This window comes from Cynocephalus volans, chromosome 1, assembly GCF_027409185.1.
Source record: "Cynocephalus volans isolate mCynVol1 chromosome 1, mCynVol1.pri, whole genome shotgun sequence".
Taxonomy (NCBI): Eukaryota; Metazoa; Chordata; class Mammalia; order Dermoptera; family Cynocephalidae; genus Cynocephalus; species Cynocephalus volans.
Genome location: NC_084460.1, coordinates 136,021,836 through 136,045,001, shown reverse-complemented (window position 1 = coordinate 136,045,001; position 23,166 = coordinate 136,021,836). Strand labels below are relative to the sequence as shown.

At 36.4% G+C, this 23,166-nt stretch overlaps 1 protein-coding gene across 1 annotated transcript in view; it reads right to left on the bottom strand.

Annotated features, from left to right (window-relative positions):
- Window positions 1-12,939, bottom strand: part of IFT57 (intraflagellar transport 57) — a 55,214-nt gene extending 42,275 nt beyond the window's left edge. The window contains exons 1-4 of the mRNA XM_063113330.1: window positions 12,643-12,939; window positions 10,013-10,175; window positions 9,070-9,188; window positions 6,023-6,113 (exon numbers count right to left, since the gene is read on the bottom strand). Coding sequence (XP_062969400.1) covers window positions 6,023-6,113; window positions 9,070-9,188; window positions 10,013-10,175; window positions 12,643-12,854 — 585 coding nt within the window. The 5' untranslated portion in view covers window positions 12,855-12,939. The remainder of the gene's footprint in view (window positions 1-6,022; window positions 6,114-9,069; window positions 9,189-10,012; window positions 10,176-12,642) is intronic.
- Window positions 12,940-23,166: the final 10,227 nt, after the last annotated feature.

Here is a 23,166-nt window from a genome sequence, read left to right as displayed (position 1 = left end):
TATCTGAAATAGACTGTGGAAGGAGTTATTGAAAATTATGAGCAACATGACAAATGGACAAAAATGAGAGGTTGTTAGACACATAATATTCTCACTTGCTCCAGGGACCAATTACATTCATGCATATTTTTGATATCTCATCTCCTGTATGCCCAAGCTTGATAAGGTAATGGTTATAAGTACTGCTTGGCCCATGGCCCTTAAATCTACTTAAAAGGATAGTTAGGTGGATTTCAAGTGGGTCCTGATTGGCAGGCCAATTGTGCTTGTGGGGGGGGGAGTAGGAAGTGACCTTTTGAGAAGCCCCCCAATATACAGTAAATATGGAGTCTAAGCAGTTTCTATGAGCATGTAGGACAAAATAAGCTCTCCTTTTTCTTCAAATGTCTTCGTGGTGACAAGTGACATAGTAGGTGAAACAAATTTAACAAGAATATCCTATCTTGAGGACATGGTAATAAAGCCAGTGTAGCTTGGTTCTCAAATCATATGATCTTATAAAGAAAAAAGCAAACAAGTAAGTGTCCATTGGTGAACACTTCTGTATGTAGAATTGTAAAAGCTGCACTGGGAGATTTCAAAGATAATCCGTCTTCAAGAATTTATAAATATGTAAGACAGTGGTTCTCTAAGTATGGTTCTGAGGCCAACATCATCAACATCACCTGGGAACTTGTTAGAATACAAATTTGAAGGCTCTATCCCAGATCTACCCAGTAACTTGGGAGGCTGGCAGGGAGGACATTAAGGTAAGATATAAGAACTTTTAAGTCTTGGAAAACTGGAAAGATTTTAGTAAAACATGAAATAATTAAATGCACATTCTATACACTCAAGCAACGTTTTTTTTTTTTTTTTTTTTTTTTTTAGGAAGAGGGATAGTAGGGCCCAGAGGGACAGTCAAAACTGATCTGTTTACATCTTAAATCCGAAGCACAGATGTACACTTTGGAAAAGTGACTTAGGCTACTTTTTGTTTGCACTAGTAATGGTCTACTTAACAACCAGAGTAAATTACTGATATGCCAATGACCCAATGCCCATGAGAGAAGAGACAAGTTTATAATCTTTTACAATAACCTAATCAGTACTGTTTACGTAGGCAATCAATAAAAACTTGTTTAATTGTACTGGGTTGAACACTAATTAGAAAAAAACTTTACTAGTAGGTACTAGAATGAATCAGCATCCGATACATGGAGCTGTTTCTCCAATAGCCAGGACTCACAGGTACAGGAATGAAGGGATGGAAATGGGAGAGGCAGTGCTCACTATTACCCCTAGGAGCCCACTAGCAGATTTTTTGCTTCCTATTCTAGCAATCTTTTGTTCTGCTGGCCTAGAGGGGTTAGTTCCAAAGAGAAGAATGCTTCTACTAGGGGATACAGCAATGACTCCACTGAACTGGAAGTTAAAACTGCCACCTGGCCATTTTGACCCCCACAAACCTCTTAACAGGCAAAGAAAGGAGTTACTGTGCTGGCTGGCATGACTGATCCTGACTACCAAGGTGAAATTGGACTACAACTCCATAATGGAGGTAAGGAAGAATATGTCTGGAATACAGGGGATCATTTAGGGCATCTCTTAGTATTACCATCCCTTTGACTAAGGTCAATGGAAAACTACAACAACTCAATTCAAACAGGACTACTAATGACCCAGACCCTTTGAAGGTCTAGGTCACTCCATCAGCAAAAGAACAACAACCAGCTGAGGTGCTTACTGAAGGCAAAGGAAATATAGAATAAAGGTAGTTATAAATACCAGTTACAACCATGTGACCAGTTTCAGAAATGAGGATTGTAATTGTCATGAGTATTTCTTCCTTATTTTGTTATGATATACTCATATGCAAGAATTTTTGTTTTCTTCCCTCCCTTATTCCCTTAACACACGATAGAATAACTTTATATCATAGCATTTAAGTATTGTCATTTGTACATCATAGTATTTAAGTTACAGAATATCAAAGTGAAGAGTATACACCACTCAAGGACTTTATTTCTTCTAAGGAAGGAGTTAGTGTGTTATCTGTTGTGCGTAAGATAGTTTAATCATGTTAGGCAGAATTATCACCTCACTATTATCTTTATTTGTAGATTATGGAGATGTGTATGAGTGCCAAGTGAATAAGGAATGGACTTGTGATAGTTAATTTTACGTGTCAATTTTACTGGGCCATAGGGTGCCCAGATATTTGGTTAAATATTATTCAGGACATGTCTCTGTGTGTATTTCTGAATGAGATAAATACTCAAATCAGTAGATTGAGTAAAGCAGATTGTCCTCCCCAGTGTGGGTGGGCCTTATTCAATCACTGAAAGCCTGAATAGAACAAAAAGGCAGAGTAAGAAAGAATATACTCGTTATGCCTGACTCTTTAAACTGACATCAGTCTTCTCTTGCCTTCAGACTTGGATTGAAACTTACACCAATGGCTCAGATCTCAGGCCTTCAGATTCAAACTGGAACTATACCATCAGCTCTCTTCAGTCTCCAGCTTGCTGACTATGGATCTTGGGACTTCTTAACCTCCATAATGACATGAGAAAATTACTTATAATAGTCTCTCTCTCTATAAATACGTATGTATATCTCCTATTAGTTCTGTTTCTCTGGAGAACCCAGACTAATACACAGAAAAAGCATGTAAGTCACTAAAAATTATTAATAGAGCATTCAAAAGAAATTCAAATATAAACGGGCTTAGAAGAAATAGTTTTAAAATAATTAGGATTCTAATCTCAATAATTCAAAAGGCACAACAATTCCCTGCCATTTCTTTGCCCAATATGCAGACACACCTTCTTATTCTCTGCCAGTTACTAAGGATATGATCATACACAACAGATGTTCTATGCCACGACCAATACTTTTTTTTTTTAAACAATTATCAACTTGTCCTATCTTGAGTTGGCTAGTCTAAAACTGAAGGTTTCTAATTTCTAGATGATTATAGCAGAACTTTGACTGTCAAAAATTACCTTCAACATCCTCGAGCTACCCCACAAACTCTGACAAAATAATCAAGCAGTATCCCACCATCAAAAGGCTTTTTGGCACTGAATCAGTTCTCCTTAGCAAGAAGAATGGGAGAAGTGAGAGAGGGCCCCTTAGAATAATATGACAACATGGGCCAGCCCCGTGGCTCACTCGGGAGAGAGTGCGGCGCTGGGAGAGCGGAGACCGTGGGTTCGGATCCTATATAGGGATGGCCGGTGCGCTCAATGGCTGAGCGCGGTGTGGACCACACCATGCCAAGGGTTGCGATCCCCTTACTGGTCAAAAAAAAAAAAAAAAAGAAGAATATGACAACATTAAGGAAGAATGGAAAGAAGAATAATTCAAGAGACATGACACAAGAGAAGGAATAGCCTATGAGGCAATCCCTTTCAGGAAGGCCTTCAGTTTGGTCTTCTGATAGATAGTAGGTCTTTACCTCATGGCTGGGAAAAAATGTGTGAAGAGGCTATTTTCTAGTTTGTTTCTCTAAATTTACACACCCAATAATGCTGCTTTGAACTTTAAAGATTCCTGAAAAAAAAAAGTAAGCTATATTTTCTAAAAGTTACACATGGATTTTATGGTCAAATATTCAGTGAACACCTACTATGCACCAGGCCCTGCAAAATAAGCTAGCGATACAACAATGAGCCAAATTAGACATTCTTTCTGCCCTCACAGATATTTTTTCCTGATTATGTTCCCCCCCAACCATTGTCTAGCAGTTTTGAGTTATATGTCTTTAAAGTTAAATGTTGATGTACTAGGACCAGCTACCTGTCTATAAATACTAATAACTATTAAGTAGTTATTAAGAAGATGAGGAAAATACCTGAGTAGAATAAATGAGGTAAACAATTGGGAATACGTAAGGACATAATTTCTGAGCTTGAGGAAAAAGATCTATTTTATATAGAATGAAGTCAAAACTCCTTAAAATATCCAAAACAATCTGCACTTGGTCTATCTTTCCAGTGAATCTTAAGCCACCCTCCCCCTCATTTAGAAGCTCTGGCCACAATTGTTTTGTCTCATTTGCTTGATCATGCTAAGCTCCTTCCTGCCTCAGTGCTTTTGCACATGGCTCTAGCAACAGAGCCTTGCCCAGTGCCTGCTGCATAACAGGTGCTCAATAAATACATGCAGAATAAATAAATATATTTTGCCCTTACTTTTCAAACTTATCATGTTAAAAAAAATCTTAAATTAGCTAGTTTTACAATGGTCTTTTCCTTTTGTAAATAGCAGTCATCTTTTTTACATATATTAATATGGTTAAAAATGTTTATTTATACTGCTGATAAAATACATGTTAAAAACTTTGAAAATAGAAAGAAGCATAGAAAAGAATCGTCCATAATCCTCTTATACATATATAACTAATGTTAACATGTTGATATCTGCATTAGTAAGGGTTCTCCAGACAGACAGAACCAATAGAATAGGTATATAGATATATGACAGGGTATTTATTAGGGGAATTGGTTCACGTGATTTTGAAGGTTGAGAAGTCCCACAACAGGCCACCTGCAAACTGGAGACCATGGTATGCTGGTAGGTTGGCTCAGTCCAAGTCTGACAGCCTGAGAATCAGGAATGCCAACAGTATAATTCTCAGTCTGAGGCCAAAGGCCTGAGAGTCCAGAGGTGCTGCTGGTTTAAGTCCTGGAACCCAAAGGCTGAAGAGTCTGGAGTTCTGATGTCTAGGACGGTAGAGAAGAGTATATCCCAGATCTAGAGGATAGAGAAAGAGATTTGCCTTTTCCTCTGTTTTGTTCTCTCTGAGTGCCCAGCAGATTGGATAGTGCCCACCCATATTCAGGGTGGATCTTTCCACCTAGTACAATCAGGCTCATATGCTAATCTCCTCTGGAGACACTCTCACAGATAACCCAAATATAATGCTTTACAAGGTTTCTAGGTATTCCTTAATCTAGTTAAGTTGATACCTAAAATTAACCACCACGATATTATTTTTTAAAATTTTTACATATTTTACATAGTTGAGGTCAGGATGACATAAAATTTGGAATCCTTTCCTCAGTAAATTTTAAAGCATAAAGCATAAGTTATTATCCCCATGTCACTAATATTTCTTTGCAGACAATTTTTAATAGCTACATAATATTCTATTTAGATATAGTCTAGTTTATTTGATGGTTTTTCAGTATTTGTTATAAAATAATGCGGTGATTAACTGCAGCACATACTAACTTAAATTACTTTAAGATGAAATATAGAATATATTTATTATCTATTGATTTTTTAAAAATCACCTAAAAACTTTAACTGGTTTATGACAGTAAAGTATAATAAAGTTGTTTTTTCTACCATTTCTGTTTCAGATCTTACGTATACTTTCTAAAACACTAGGGTCAACCCATTTCTAGTTCTGAGAAAGAATTATCTTGAGAAAAAGCTCTTTTGTTTCTATTATCTTATTAGTCTAATCTGTTGTAGAGATTAATCATTTAGCTTCACACTATGGACAGGATGTTAAGTATGGAAAAAGGTGTAGACACTACCAAAACAACTTAAATAATGTTGGTTAAACACATTTTAAAAAATTCCTACAAAGTAATACTCATCCTAAATAGAGAAACATAACGTAATTTCTTGAATTAGAAATTTTAATTCATTAGAAGTAAATGGTATTCCTATTATAAAGCAGAATGTATTACTCCTAAAATCTATTGTTCTATTCTAAATACTTTATTACTCATGGCCTATTTAAGATCATGAATGATTAATAAAATATTTACTCATAACTAGTGGTATATACCTCCTTTTACAGTTTAAAAACCTCTGCTAAAATTCAGACCTTAATCATTAGAGAACGTGAACATTAACTTAACCAAAGGTCTAAATGACTGATACTTGGCACTGTATTTAAAAGCTTTTCTTCTCAGAAACAACAAAATAAAATATATTCCAAAAAATGGAAGACTGAGGGAATTAAGAGAAGGGAAAAGAATCCAAAGGTGAAAATGAACAGAAAGTTCAGCAACACACATACCACAAATTCTTCATCCACTTTATTTAATGTTAATTCTGCATCATCTTCTGGAACAGTTTCTTCTTCTAATTCTTCCACTGGGTATGTTGGCCTAAAATGACAAGGCTTAGTATAAAATGAGAGTTTAAAAAAATTTCAGTTAGACAAAAAGGTACAATGTGAATATTAAGGATCCCCTCTATGCCAGATCCTGCCCTTTTTCACCCCCTTCTGTAATCACTATTACATGTTTCATGAATTCTTTTTACGTAAAAAGGCAAAAATGTTTACCTCCAAATTTAAAGAGTTTACAAAAATGAGATGATACCATGGATGGTACTATACATATTGTTATCCAACTTACTTTCCTCACTTACTAGTATACCACATTTGAGTACATACACATCTTTCTCATTTTTATTTTTTAAACACCTGCACTATATTCCATTAAACAAAAGTTCCATAGTTTATTAAACTGGCAGCCTATGACAATGTTGAGGTTGTTTCTAGTGTTTTGCTAGATAATATTGCAAAGATATTCTTACACATTTATCATTATGTATATCATTTACAATAAATTTGTTCAAGTGGAATGTCTGGGTCAACAATTTTTACATGTTGTTTTACTAGATATTGCCAAAATGGGCTTTAAAAATGTTATCCTAATTTACACTCCCAATAATAGTGAAGGGCAGTGACTCTGTTTCCATATACTCATCAATATGATATACAAACTTTAATCTTTGCCAATCAACCAAGTGAAAAAAATCTCATTCTTGCTTTAATTGTATTTCTTTGGCATGGGAGTGGTTGAATATCTGTTCATATTATAACTGGTTATTTGTGTTTCTTTTTCAATGAAATGCCCTTTGGGTTTTTATATATTCAGAATATTAATACTTTGCCTAATCTGTGTTAAAAATATTTTCTCTATTTTATCACTTATAATCTTGGCTATTCAAGACTGTCAGAGTTCTTATTAGATAGACTTGGCAACCTTATCTTGTATAAACCCTAGCTTTATCATCATATGTGTAAGACTTTCCCTCACACCATACCTCCTATTCCCCTTTGGCTTTTTAGTACTTCTACAGTCTTATTTTTCACATATATATTTGATCAGTCTGAAGCTATTTTGATATAGGTAATAATAAGGGCTCCAGCTTTATTCTTATTTTCAACACCTAACTACTGGTCCTAACACTAAGCACTGAACGATCATTTCTCCATCAAGATTAATTTCCCATATAAAAATACCCAAATATATTTAGATTTATGTATGGAAACTTACTTTAAAAACCCATACCTCAGACATGTTAGCAATACACAAAATTATGGCTACACGGAAAAGTACATTCTATTGGTGTACAGTCAACCCAGGAATCCATAATTAACAATAATTTACTGCATCTTATCAACTAGAAGAGATCAAATGTTCACAGCACTAAAAAATCATTAAGTTTCACAACAATGAATACGCCAGTTACCCTGATTAGATCTTCACACACTGTATACATGTATTGAAATATAAGTCTATATCCCATAAATATGAATAATCAATTTTTAAAAAATCAACATTTAATATTAAGGAAGGAAAGTACTGTGAACTAAATAAATCTCCTTAAAGGAAAATTTTCCTAATTTTTCATTAGTTAGAATTAATATCTCAAAAGCAATGTTTTTCTAAGATTTGTTTTGGCATATTTAGATATATAAAATAATCATCTATAAATGTGTAACTTCTACATAATTTACATATTATATAGCTGATATGTTCTCTAATGCTTATTACTTTTCAACTCTTCCCTCCTTTTTTTCCCCATGCATGAACATATATGGTCCTTATAAATTATCCAAGTCACAATACATGGGCCAGAAATAAGATGTACCTAGAAACAAAGTGCCAAAGTGAATAGTTATTGAAATACTAATAGCTTCTGGTGATTTCAGAACACATTGGGCTTTAGATTGAGTAATTTTAAAAAATGCCAGATAGAGCAGCACATTTCATAGCTTATCTTTTCTTGAAATCTAATAAGTATTATAGATCATGTACTCATTCTTTACGTTGTACTAACTGACAATGTTTGGATTGAAGCATATAAAATTGCCATTTTTTTTATTTTAGAAATAGATGAATATCAGTAATTTCATACGGTTGAACCTGATAATAACCTAAGTCAAGGAAGTTTTTTAAAAGTACTTCTTAATAGGAAGTAGATTATCTGGGAGAATATAATTGAATATGCATTAAAACAATAACAGGGAATTATACATCTTTCATACACAGTGCCTTACACATTTTAAACTATCAATAATCCCACTCTTCAAAGGATGAATATATATTTTCTAATTATAACGTAAATAAATTAAGAGTTTTTGAATATTCTATTTCATCTATATGCTCAACATTTATTGCACATCTATGATATACTAAGCATTATGCCAACTGCCATAGAGTACATATGAAGATTTTATGATTTCTAGCAAGAAAGCCAGAGCTGTAAATAAATGATTTTAATACCATAAGATAAATAAAATAATTGAAATATAAAAAAGCACTGTCAGGTCAGAGACAGAAGCAATGAACAATGTCTGGGAGAATGTCAGGTGGCTTCTTCAGTATTATTCTTGCCCTGTCACTATAAACAAAGGAGAAAATCACATTTAAAGTACTATATTAATTACCATTTTTCCTGAAATCTGTAGTTATCAGTTACCTCCACGTATAGACCATGCTTTTGTGTGTAAATAATTATCGGCACAAAAGGACTTTTAAAAATCTTCCAAAATTGACAAAGATATACTGTCATAGTTAAACCTTTAGTAATTACATATTTGAACAGGGAAAGGGCACAATAATATCTAACATATTAATTTAGAACTGGTTTTAAAGACATCAGACATCCCTATTTTGTCTGTACTGGCTTTTCTTAATCATCTGTGGCATTTTCAATTTAGAACAGGCAAGAGTAAATAATTCTTCTCAGTTCAATTAAATCGTCTGGACCCTCAGAGGGAAATGCTATGCACATAAAACTACTTCTGCCAGGTTGGGTAATGTTTACCTTTTCCAGGTGAAACCTATATATTTTAATGCTTCTTCAGCTAAACAATCAAGAACATAGCATACATGTTCTCCATAACCTGACTTTAATTTTGAAGGAGGAAAATCTGCAGTTCTCCCCTGAAAAACAAAAGACAAACAGGGTAGTATTTGTTAGTTATATTCCAAATGTCAAAATATTTTAAACAAAGAACTGCCAAATAGATGTATCACTTTTCTATTTTTCAAATGATTAAAAATAACTGTAATTACATTGATTCTTAGAAACCCATCTCTTAAGTCTTTTAAATCCATTCATACATTAAAAAAAAACTAAAGGAAAATAAAGATGTGTTATTGTTAAAAGTGCTAAATTAAAAGGCAGTAACATCATAGCAGCAGAACTAATCTTTGATCTTGTTGGGGTGGGAAAAAAATCAGTAAAACTACTAGGTTGGTAACATATCATTTAAGCAATTATGTGAAGGACAGAGTGATTCATTTGTCAAAAATTAATAACATGTGTGCCAAAAATGTCTTACTGCCTCTCCTCAGGAAAAGTCAGAAATGAAAAGTACAACTGCTATCATGGTCTATTAAATCACAGTTCCCTTTCAAAATACAATTGTTTTGACTTCATAGTTTATCATTTTTTAAGGGAGAACTAAAAACTGATAAATTTACCTGAGACATATCAAGATTAAGAAAAATATTACTAAAAAAAAAAAAAAAAAAAAGAAAAATATTACTACTTTGGTCTATAAAAGATATGTACTGAACATTTTCAGAAGTAGCATTAATATCAACCATTCCGAGGTTCTACCTAAAAGTAAATTCAGATATAATTTTATATATATATGTATATTCACTGAGGTGTCATCTAAATGGCTAGTATTTGTTATTCAATTACCAATATTAAAATTCATAACTTGAGAACATGCAGAAAGACAGTTGTTTACACTTACAAATGACCGAAGCTCAGATAATATGTTAGATATTGTTGCATTAGGGTCATCATATTCTTGAGGTTGCTCAAAGGGACGTCCTGCTTTGTTAATCAGCCAAGCAGCAAGAGTGCAAAACATGTAGAACTGTTCACCAGGGTTAGTGGGCAGTGCAAAATAGTGTCTGTTTCAAAACAAGGGGAAATGAGAGAATGTGAAATAATGCAAATAAGTCCATAATAACTAAGGGGGCCAAAAACCAAAATTGCCAAAGAACATCCTTCCCTCTCCCAATGGCTTTCAAATCCAAAGACACTGATAATTCACCCTTTTAAGTTTCCAATAATCCACACCACTCACAAAAAAAGTTTTTAATCAGCAGGATTAGGGCCATTACTACTATACTCAAAATAAAAATATTAGATCAAAGACCTTACACCAGGAAATGTAGTACATGTTAGAAAACAAAGCATATGGAACTTTTGCCAAAATCATTGAACAGTCAGGAATAATTAACAAGTGACTAAATCCTACAAATGGCAATCTGGAATTAAGAGAATCTCAGAGTTAAAAAAAAAAAAAAACCTTAAAAATTATTCAGTATGCATTTTTACTGTTTCTAACCTTACCAGCTATGTTAAACAGTCGTTCTCATCTTGGCCACATAATATTTGAATCACCTGAGCAGCTCTCAAAAATACTGCCACCCAGCCAAACGTTACTTCTTCTTTCATCTATGTATTAAATCAGAACTTCTGGGAGTGGAGCCCCAGGATGGGCATGTTTCAAAAGCTTTCTAGAGGGTTCTAAGGTGTAGACAGGATTAAGAACCATGAGTATCACATCCCCAGTGTAACAAACATTTGTTGACTTTTGCTAACTTCCCTAGTCAACTAAAAACAGTCCTATGAGAATCAGTATAATTTATACCAAAACATAATAGAAATAAAACTTGCTAGCAACAACATTCAAGTCATTTTGATCAAAGATCTTATTTTGGTTTTTCATGTGTAGCTATCACTACTATGTTTATAATGTATTTATAGCTACAATAACCACTGCCATAAGTATCACTGGTCTACTACTCCTTCATGTTGGCCAAACTTTTTCCTGCAGGATGTGTCAATGTTCTAGAAGATAACAGAAAGCTGGAGAGGAAAAAAATGTCCTTCCAGGTATATACTCACATCTTTTCCTTATCTGCTGATAACTCCTCAAAGACAGGAATGGATACTGATAGATACTGCAGAGCTAGGACAGTGATTCTCAAACATTAGCATGCATCAGAATCATCTGAATGGCTTGTTAAAACAGACTTCCTAGACCCCACCCCTAGAATTTCTAAAAAGATAGACCTGGGAAAAGGCCTGAGGAATTTCATTTCTAATAAGTTCCCAAATGATGCTGTTGGTCTGGTAATCACACTTTGAGAACCAATAGACGAGGATATCTCCACACAAACCAGTGATTCAAAGTATCCTGCTGAACCCCTGAGGAAACAGTCCAGAGATGATATCAATGGAACCTAAAGACCATTTTTTTTTAGTTTAAAAAATATACTTGGGAGAAAAAGTGCGTTTTTATTAACATAGAAAATGTTGGTTGTCTATATTATCCTAACCATTTTAAGTAATAATCCCAATCCTACCATTTATCTCATGGTGAAGCAACACTGCATTTTCCTCTAACTTTTCTCCTATTATGGACTAACTCAGCAATGTGGACAGTTTACACAAAGCCTGCATATCTTTCAATTCGAGTTAGTGAAAGAAGAGGAATAAGATCAAAACTGTCAAGGGAAATTATTTGAGCTCAGCTATAGACATTAAGAAAAAGTACTACATAGATTCTTAATCTTAATTGCCTCTTACAGAATAAACAAATGTAAATACTAAAATGAAGGAAAAGCTACAAAGCTTATCTGGCTATCGCGAAAAAACTACACTTATTAGAGGAGAAACTGCTAGCTGTCCATTACCCTCAGCAAACTAATGGCACTGCCTCCAGGATATTAGGGACTTCTTTTCCACCAGAACAAGGGCAGAACTTCACGTTCTGTGATAAAACAATTCTAATAGTTGTGATTTCATTGGTCTTTTCCACTTCTCACTTTCTGAAAGTACTGTTAATACAAAGGGAGAAATCTTTTAAACCATACCAATTAGTACCCAAGTTCACTAACTACATGTAAAGTGCTCTTCAGCAAGGTCCTAGGTACCCACGGTTGCCTGTTGTAGAGACAGAGTCTCGCAAAGGAAAACAAAAACTAGAAATAGATCTAAATGGTAATGGCGTTCATCTCTGGACATGAGATTATAGGTTATGTTAGTATTTTTCTACACGTTTTCTTGTGTTTTTCTGAGTTTTCTACAATGGGTATTTTTATTACCTTTATAATCAGAAAATAGTTTGTGTTTTGTAGAGGTGCGTGTGTGTTGTAAGGAATGGGCAAGTCGTCTTCCAGTTCTTTCTGCCATTCCAAAACTAATTTACTCTCTCTACAAAAATACCAAGTCTGAGAGCTCCGTGAGCTCCAGGGCCTTCCGTCTCCGAATTTGGGGTGAAGTGGCCTTCCCTGGCTAGGAAGATGGAGGCACGGGCTTGCTAACCAGCACTCGGTGTTGCAGCGGACCGAGGACGTGGGCACCCACCTGGAGGGGGGTTTCAGGTTGTTCTTCCGGAGGAGTTCCTCCTCGTAGCGGAGCAGCTTCAGCTTCTCCATCAAGTCCTCCATCACCACGAACATGTGGTAGGCCGCGCCGGGCCCCCGCTCCACAACCACCTCTCCGGCCCCATCGCCGCGGGACCGAGACATCCCATCCTCCAAACCCGATGGCGTGACCACTGCCGCAGCGGCAGCCATCGCAGGACAGACAGAAAGAGCCCGACGTGGGCACGGCCCACAGACTTCCGCGGCCTACGCCGCCTGCGGTGCCCCAGCCAGGACCGCCGCGACCTGTTACCAGGCGACCGCCGGGCAACCCGTCACCAGGGAAACTAGACTCCGCCTCTTTCCCGCCCTCCATGTTTCTTCTAAATTCCCTCCAACCAGGGCGGGCTTCCTTACTGACGTCACACTATGCCCGCCCCTTTCCCTCTTCTGCGGAGGCGGTGGCCGGAAGGCAGCCCCGCCCCTCAGGGAGGCGTGGCGTCCAGAGCCCTACCTCCTCCAGCTGCGCCTTAAAGGCGGAAGAGAGGCGGCTGGAGTTTCTGCTCTGCTTGCCTGGTGGTTGTTAGCTGACTTGAGGCGTGTTGGATCTGGCGGTTACTAAGGGCAGTTGAGCGGGCATCTGAGTCAGCTAGTAGCGGTTAAAAATATCAAAGGTAGAATAAGACGCGTAGTATTGAAGGCTGCACTAGCCCACTGATATCTTTTTTTTTTTTTTCTCAAAATTTAAAGTTTTCATAGTTGTAAGGATAGTCGATATATAGGTTTCACTTTGCCTCCGGAGCTTTCCAACAAGAGTTTTTTGTTTTGTTTTGTTTTTTAACTTAATCTTTCTGTCATTAGGTAATGATGTTTTTAAGATATATTATAAGGCTCGAAGTATTACAGTGCCCCGCTGTTATTCCTGTGCTAGGGAAGTAGTTGGTTGGAAGGAGGTGGGAAAGAAGACAGAGGATGAACAAAGATGAAGCATTGGGAAGGATTTGTTCTACTTCAAAGACAAGAATACCAGGCTCACATCCTGCTGCTGCTTAGTCTGTTTCAAGCTCATTACATGTAGTATAAAGTTTTGAGGTACTTTGTTAAATCTAACAAAGATTATCTTGAATTTCCCTGCACTATAGCTCTAAGTGTGGCTAAAGACAGGGTGTTACTACTGTATTCTGCAGCTGTTGATTTAGAAAATGCAGGAAAGGGTATATAACTGGCCACAGATGTGGCCCAGCTTTACAGTTCTCAAAAGGCTGTTTATCAAGCAATTTTCCTAACAGCCACATAGAAAATGAGGTAAGTGGTAGATGCCTGGCTGTTTCTTGGAGGAAGATAACTTAAGGAAATTAGTTGAACATGTGTTCGTGTTTATACTATGACTTTTAAGTAATCTCTGATCTCTTGTATCTGCCACTAAACAATATAAAGGTCACATTTTTGACATAATTGAAATTTGAAATCTATCGGCAATATCTTTTGTGTTAGAAAATTGAGAAGAGCACACTTTTCATTTTAATCAGTCTACAGAAACAAGTTAGTTTCTGATCCTAATAAAGGCATCAAAGTGAAAAATCAGGTAGACAAATACCATTTTCTATTCATTAAAAAAAGAAGACACATAAAAGTACTGATTTATACAGAAAACTTAAAGGGGAAGCCCGCTGAGAATTGCTTTTTAAATAATATTGTTTGCCTACTAAAAGTCATCAAACAGCTGTTTTTAATAAAGATGACTGGGAAAACTGGGTTTGACTCTATGGTACTGCTGAATTGCTCTTTCCTTTTTTAACCTTTTTAGAAAACAGTGATTCTCCCCCCATACATCCCTACCTCAACCACCACCTGTGTGGGCTGGGGGTGTTGTGATACCTCAGTGTAACGTTCAGAGTCCAAGATAGATGTATAGCTTTTCAGGATTAAAAAAAGAAAAAACTCAGACACATTTTGGGGTAACAAACCAGCAACTTGTGGCTTTTAAAATGACCCTGAAAAAGGTCTCAGATTTTAAAGATAAATTGGTTATGGCAAGGGGGATAGATGTTCAAACAGGGCGTGTTGCCTATGTAAAGCACTGTGACATTTTAAGGAAATTATATAACGTACAGTATGAAATAGTCAAATGTTGCTTTTTGGCTGACAAAGAATCCTCCTACAACCTATGTATTTTGACTTGGGAGGAAGTAAAACCTTCAGAACCTAGCCATTTCCTTCCCAGATACAATACTGACACAGCCTGGCTTGAAAGCAGTATGAAGAATTATTTTTTCCCTTAATTGTGGAGAAAAAGACTAAAATATAAAATATCCTCAATAACTGTGGCACAAAGAGAATGAAAGAAAATAAATGCCATTGCTCAACACTGCATGTTTTCGCACAGAAAAAAAAAAAATGGGAAAGAACACTGAAATGTTATTCATTTTTATAAAGCCCAGGGATTATTTTTGCTCATTCCTTGGTTACCCATTATAGTTGGTAACACATTAAAGGTCTTTTTCTTGATGGAAGTAGTTTCCTTCATGTGTATGAAAATGCATACTCATATCCTCTTCTAGCTGTGTCAGCCACTTGGAAGATTTGGAGTATATTTATATTCGTTTTTTAAAGGACTAGCTCATTTGTTGACTAAGATCTTAGACCCTGAAGAGAATAGAATGTTGAGGTGTATTCATACTTCCTGTAAAGAATCTTAAGAAAAATTTATCTCTCATTCTACTGTATTGACCACTATTGTCTGGCTAGGCTAAGGCCTGGAATCCTCACAGCACCAGTTGTCTAGCTCTTAATCCTGTTCGTGACGCCAATTGTAAAGATACTCACTCGACCACGACCACGCTAGTTGTCAGGCTCTTTTACCTGCTGGTAATCCTGCACTGACTGGGCCAATTGTCGAGTTAAGGCTGGGTCTGGAGCCCACAGACCCTCAAGCCCATTCACAGAATGGGTCATAAATCCTTCACATGCCAGGCTGAGTCCCCAATCCCCTTCACGCAGGTCTATGAGCTAGGTAACTGGCCAAAAGAACCTTGGAAGCTGCAGGTTGGAAAGCATGGCTGTGCTGGGCAGACACCCAAGGCCGACACCCACCCGCCTGCTTCACCAAACTTTCTTTCTCTCCTCCCTCTCCTTCTCCCTCACTCTCTCCCCCGAAGAACACAAGAATAGCAACAAAACTAAAAAGATACATTGGTGCACATGCACACTGCACTAATTCCACACACACGCAATTTGTTTACAAAGGATGCTGAACCACACCCAAGTGGACCCAAGGCGAGGGCCCTGACCAAACTATTCTGTTTTCCCAACAACTGTGAATAGCCTGACTTTGCTTTTTATTTCGTGAAAACTATCTATGAAATGATTGGAGGTAATTTTGTAGACCCTTAGGTCTTTCTGTTAATGGGCTAATCTCTGAAAACTAAACAGCATCTCAGTCAAAACTGATTTACGCTAACTGGATTTCCCTGAAGGGTGATTAGCAAAGCTGGGGGTGAAAAGGAAGCAGGTTCAGAGATGGAGGAAGGCTCTCCAGCTGCCTCTCCAAATATAAGAGCAAGTCGTCCAATACGACTGGGCAGGATTAAAGAATAAAGCTGCTTTGTGTTATAAATGGCTTAGTACCACCCATTGGGGATATTAAAATCTTAGAAACTTACTCATTGAATAAAACTTCTTTGAAACTACAGAGGAGGAAAAACTTTTCTTCTAGCCTCTTTGGTTCTGTAGCTGGGCCTGTGAATTAAACTGACATAAGACAAATTAACAGGAGAAAAAGCACACAAGTTGTATTTTGATATTTTTATATGCACACAGGATCCTTCATAGGAAAAATGACTCAAAGAAGTGGCTTACATAGCTTTTTCTTAAAAACAAAGAACGATACATTTGTAGAGAAGTAAAAAGACAAAGGAAAAGGGGTTTAAGATTCTAAGGGTGATAAATGGTGAAAAAGTGACTAGGAAATACATGGGTGAAAATAATGGAAGATAAGGATTATTTTAATAGGTTTGTTTGTACAGACCCATTTCAGCATCAACTACTAGTATCCAATGATAAAAATGTTACTCTCTTACTGATATAGGAAGGCATCTTTCTTATAGGAAATTTTATGACCTGCTTTTAGGTAGAAAGGGGGAGGTCAGAGAGCCCTTACTATATCTGCTGTTTCTCAAGTGTTTTCAAGTCAAAATATTCAGTATGCCACAATAGCATATTTTGGGGTGTCATGTTCTAACCCCCTTCAACCTAATAAAAAGTGTCTGTCAAAAACCTAGAAATATAAAGAGGCATATTTATATGTGAAGCCTTAAAGGTGATGCCTTTTAGAGCAAGGTGAAGATATTCACTCTTCAGGACTGTACTAGAGATCAGAGTCATTGCACTGAGACAAAAATATAGGAGTACATATTGCAGAAGAAGAAACTATTGCAGGTAATTTAAGTAAAAAATTCAAGAGACTCTACATACGAGCTTTTATGGCAGCTCAGAAAGTTTGCCATATACAAGATCCAAAGTTGAGATAGAAAAACAAACAAAAACTTCAGTAACAAACGATATGTAGCACCCAGGAATAAATCTATCATTATCTTTATGAAGAAATTGTTAATCTTCAATGAAAGTTATTGGAGAGTTAGGGCTGGGTTCTGGAGCTCACAGACCCCTCAAGCCCATTGTCCAGACTGGGTCACAAACCCTTCACACACAGGTCTACAAGTGAGGTAACTGGAAGAAAGGTCCTTGGAGCCTTGGTTGAAGAAAGAGTAGTCCTTATTTCTGCACACACACACATCTGAGAACTAGACAGTCCAAAGAGAAACTCCAGAACTCAACTGCTACTGGCAAAGTCCAAAGAAAAACTGAGCAGCTGCCAGCAAAGTAAACATGCTCTCTCTTTAGATGCGAGCTCTCTGCGGACCAGCAGTTCAGGGTCCCTACTCAACACACTCTCTAGAACACACAATAGCAACAAAACTAAAAAGACACATTGGCGTGCATGTGCACTAACTCCACCCCCACACACAATTTGTTTACAAAGAATGTCCTGCACCACACCCAATCAGACCTGAGGCAAGGGGGCCTGATCAAACTGTTCTGTTTTCCCAACAGTTATGGAAAAATCCAAATAGGAATATAATGTTCATGAATGAGAAAAATCAGTATATTTGCCCAATTTATAAATTCAGTACAGTTTCAACTAAAATTCTAAAACAGCTGATCCTGAAATTCACATCTAAGAATAAATTTTAAAGAGGTATGAGGAAGGAATCACAATATCAGATAGCAAGATTCCTAATAAACTTAATGATGTCACAGGAATAAACAGACAATAGCCTGGAAACAGATGAGAGTATATATGGAAACTGATACATGACAGAGATGGTGTTGCCAATTAGTGGAGAAAGATAAACTATTCATAAATTGCTGTTAAAGCTATGGACTATCCATATGGAAGTGAAATTATATTTCTGATTCCCGTCACAAAAATTCCAGATGGATTGAAGACATAACTGTGAAATATCTATATTCATAGTACATTTAGAAGAAAACAAAATAGAGTATATTTAGCCTTAGTGTAGGAAAGTATGTCTGAAGGAAATAGAAAACAAATTTAAAAAAAAGAAATTCATCAAAATTTAAGAACCTAGCTACAAAACAGGACTCTATACACAATGAGGAAAGAAAATATTTGTGGCTTGTATAATGTCAATGGATTAGTCTCCAGGATACACAAATAGATCATTGCAAAGCCTCTGTGTAATGCTAGAGGATTTTAGGTGTGTTCTTCTTGTTCAGGGTTTCTCAACAGAATTGACATTTTTGGCTGTATAATTCTTTGTTGTGCGGGGCTGTTCTGTGCATTGAAAGATGGTTAACATCACCCCTGACCTCTACCCACTAGATGTCAGTAGCACCCACGTCTAGTTGTGATGACCCCAAATGTCTCCGGACATTGCCAAATGGCCCCTGGGGACAAAATTACCTCTGGTTGAGAACCACTGCTCTAGATGCATGGGTTAAAACTGCAAATGCCTTTATAAAGATTAGGCATGTAAAGGTAAATGAGTGATATGTATATGAGGGGACTATGGTAAACTAGAAAACTCATACACCATCTCAAAGACGGGGGCATTTTTTTCATGCAGGAATGCAGTGCAGTTTTGTCATGTGTTCTGATTTTGTAAGGATCTGAACCTGGATTTGTATGTCAATGTGAGATCCTAATGTTCTTTTTTTTCATTGAAAAATAATTGATTATATATATTTGTAGGTACAGATTTGAACATCAATACATGTGTACAAAATGTGATCAATCAGGATAATTAGTATGCTCATGTTTACAAAACATAGTCAATCTTTGTGACCCTTCACTAATTTCTCGCTAATCCCCCTCCCCCACCCCCTTACCTACCTCTAATAACAGCTGTTGTGTTCTCTTTCTTTTTTACAGTTCATTGTGTTATTGTGATTCTTTGTTTGTTTCTTTCTTTCTTTTACATCCCACTTATGAGTGAGGACATGCAGTATTTCTCTTTCTGTACCTGGCTTATTTCACTTAACGTAATTTTCTCTAAATTTATCCATGTTGCTGCAAATGGCAGAATTTCATTCTTTTTTATGTCAGAGTAGTATTCCATTGAGTGTATATAACACATTTTCCTTATCCAGTCTTCTGTTGATGGACATTTGGGCTGGTTCCAACTCTTGGCTATTGTAAATAGAGCTGCAACAAACATGACAGTACAGGTATCCCTTCAACATGATGATTTCCATTTCTTTGGGTATATACCCAGCAGTGGGGTTGCTGGGTCATATGGCAGTTGTATCTGTAATTGAGGCACCTCCATGCCATTTTCCATAATGGCTGCCCTAATTTACAGTCCCACCAACAGTATGGGAGTGTTTCCCTTCCTCCACATCCTTTGCCAGCACTTGTTATTCTCTATCTTTTTCATAATAACAAGTATAACTGGGGTGAGATGATATCTCAATGTGGTTTTTATTTACATTTTTCCCTGATTAGTGACGTTGAACATTTTTTCATGTGTCTGTTGGCCATTTGTATATCTTCAAGTTAAACTGTCCCTATTTGCAGATGACATGATCCTATATGTAGGAAAACCTAAAGACTCTACCAAAAAGCTCTAGAATTGATAAATGATTTCAGTAAATTTGCAGGATACAAAATCAACGTGGAGTAATCAGTAGCATTTTTATACTCCAATAATGAACTAGCAGAAAAATAAATCAAGAAAGCAAGCCCATGTACAATAGTCACCAAAAAATTAAAATACCTGGGAATCAGTTTAACCAAGGAGACGAAAGATCTCTACAATGAGAGCTACAAATCACTAGTGAAAGAAATTAAAGAGGACACAAAAAAGATGGAAAGACATTCCATGCTCTCGGATTGGAGGAATTAACATTGCAAAAATATCCACACTACCCAAAGCGATCTACAGGTTCAATGCAATGCCCATCAAAATACCAATGACATTCTTCACAGGAATAGAAAAAACTAAACTATCCTGACATTCATGTGGAACAACAAAAGACCCCAAATAGCCAAAGCAATGCTGAGCAAAAAATAAGTAAATAAAGCTGGAGGCATAACACTACCTGACTTCAAACTATACTACAAAGCTATAATAACCAAAACATCAGGGTACTGACATAAAAACTGACACTGAGACCAATGGAACAGAATAGAGAACCAGAAATCAACCCGGGTAGTTACAGCCAACTGATCTTTGACAAAGGCAACAAAAACATACATTGGGGAAAAGACTCCCTCTTCAATAAATGGTGCTGGGAAAACTAGACATCCATATGTAGAAGAATGGAACTAGATCTGTACTTCTCAATACCAAAGTTGACTCAAAATGGATTAAAAACTTAAATATATGTCTTGAAACTATAAAACTCCTAAAAGAAAACAGGGGAAAACACTTCAGGATGTAGGACTGGGCAAAGACTTTATAAGACCCCAAAAGCACAGGCAATGAAAGAAAAACATAAACAATTTGGATTACATGAAACTAAAATGCTTCTACACAGCAAAAGAAACAATTAATAGAGCAAAAAGACAATCTACAGAATGGGAGAAAGTATTTGCAAACTATGCATCTGACAAAGGGTGAATATCCAGAATATACAAAGAACTCAACAACTCAACAGTAAGAAAACAAGTAACCCAATTGAGAAATTAGCAGAGGAGCTGAATAGAGATCCTAATGCTCTTGAGGGTAACCCTCTGCACAGAAAATATATCAGGGGCTACTTTAATTGTTAAATATATTTGATTTATTACTACATTAAAGTTCAAAATTGAGAAGACTTGTTCTTAAGTTTTTAGTTTTATATTAAAATCTTATTGAATTTATATATGTAGTCAATTTGTTACAGTTATGTTTAAGGGGGAGGTTACAACCTAAATTCCTATAGAGGTTTTCAATTGTTCATTATAGTTGTTTTAATATTGTCTGAGAAACCGTTCTAGATACTGATAATTCTCCTAAATCTAAAGGCTTAAAAAAAAAATAGCAGGAGGGGCATAATTTCTATTAACTATTCCAATGCTATTTGTAAACAGATTTCGATATAAAATCAAAAGTCTAAATAAGTTACTCAATTATACATTATAAAATGGAATCATAAGTTAGTCTGTTTGTCTAATAGGCCAAAATTTCAACCATTAGATACATAAATGTCATACATGCACAAATTATTCTTGAACATAATTATTGACTACTATGGGTCTGACTTTCATCAATATTGTACTTAGTGTTGCAACTTTCAAGGATTAAAGTATTCTCAATTTGGGAAACAATCATCATCCCAACCCGAGACTACGAAGTTTTCCACCAATATATCAAGAGATTCCTGGGACAAATGTAGAAGAGCTTCTAGCCCAAAACACCAATAGGACACACTAAGTCCCAACTTGCTGTAAGTAACTCTCTGACTTCAAAAGGAAAGTGGTTTTGTAACCCATTCCCCTGGGTTTACTTCATTTTGCAGTGTTCTCTACTTAGGGAAGTCTTCTAACTCCACCAAGATTTTAGTAAACTGCTTCAGCTGACTTTGGCTCTCAAGACAGATAAATGTCATCCAAGTGTATTGCACATATTTTGAGGCTTTGCTTGGTTCCATGGTCTGATTTTCCTGGAGTAGGAACAAAATATATGTGTGAACTGACTTGAACTACTGCCTTGTGTAGGCGATGGGGGTGATTATTTAAGGGTTTCACGTAGATAGATGTGCATGTTTGGGGGAAGGGTGGATTATGTTCTAATTTGTGTCTTAGTGTTCTGGCAATAATGTAAATAAGGGACTATAGGAAGGTGAAAATCGATTCAGAAGGCAATTTACATAGTTAGGTGAGAGATGGCCCTAAACAGGGATAGGTGGCAATTAGAATGGTGAAAAAAATATTAGTTAACAGATTTTAGGAAGTAGATTCAACAGAACACAGTAACTGGCACCATGAGATGTTCTCTGGGGTATGCATGGCACTGCAAAGTTGCCCCACTTTGAGACAAGAACTAACCCTTATTACCTTGTCTCACTGGCTCACTGGCTATGAGCTTCCTCAGACATCTGTGGGTGAGGAGGCTCCTATTGGCCAAGGGTAAATTTTTGGAGAAGGATGCAGCTGTGCACACTGAACAGCCAATACTCATAGCAATTGCGGGATGGGTACATCAGCCTGGTAAAAAAGGGACCAGCAGCTTTTACTACAATAGTTGACATTAAGATGCAACTCCTGCATTTCTTTACGTGGGATGTATACTGAAGTAGTAAAGCTTAGATTTTCAAAAAATAAAAAATAAGGCTACTAAAGGTATAAACCATATAAGCTGTCAGATGGGAAAAATAGCATATATGTAACTCTTTGCAAATATTGAAACAGTAAGCCTAGTTTCCTGATAAGAGTTCTATTCCATTATATATGTTAGTAACACTTTGATTTGATATATATCAGATACTACCAAGAAGGATTGATCTGATCTGTCAGTTTTAAATGTTAAATAGAAATTGGTTTATTCCTAAAGGGTTAGATTAAAAAGATTCAATTTATTTTGCAGTCTGTGACAGAATTTTTCCCCTAAGGAAAAATTAAATTTAAGACTAAGAGTGGAGTTAACAATAAATGGCATAGGAGAAAGCCCTCTCCGTGGGGCTCCCTAGAGCCTAATAAAAGGAAAATCTTCTGGATGCTGCCTCCTGTGGAATTATCACACCTTCATGGTACAACTCTGCATCTCAATACACAGTATGCCAGACGTTCTGATGATCTATTTCACAAATGGTTATTGACACCTTATCCTGAGGTTTTGGAACCTGTTGCCCAAACCACTACATGGTAATAAAACGTTAAACCCAAATGCCTTATTTTTATTTCTAGCTTTTTAGCAGAGATGAATTCCTACTCCACACCTACACATTTTGCTTCATGAATAGAAAAAGCAATCCACTCTGCCTTTGCATCTACTGAAATTTTGATGAGAGAACATCTCTT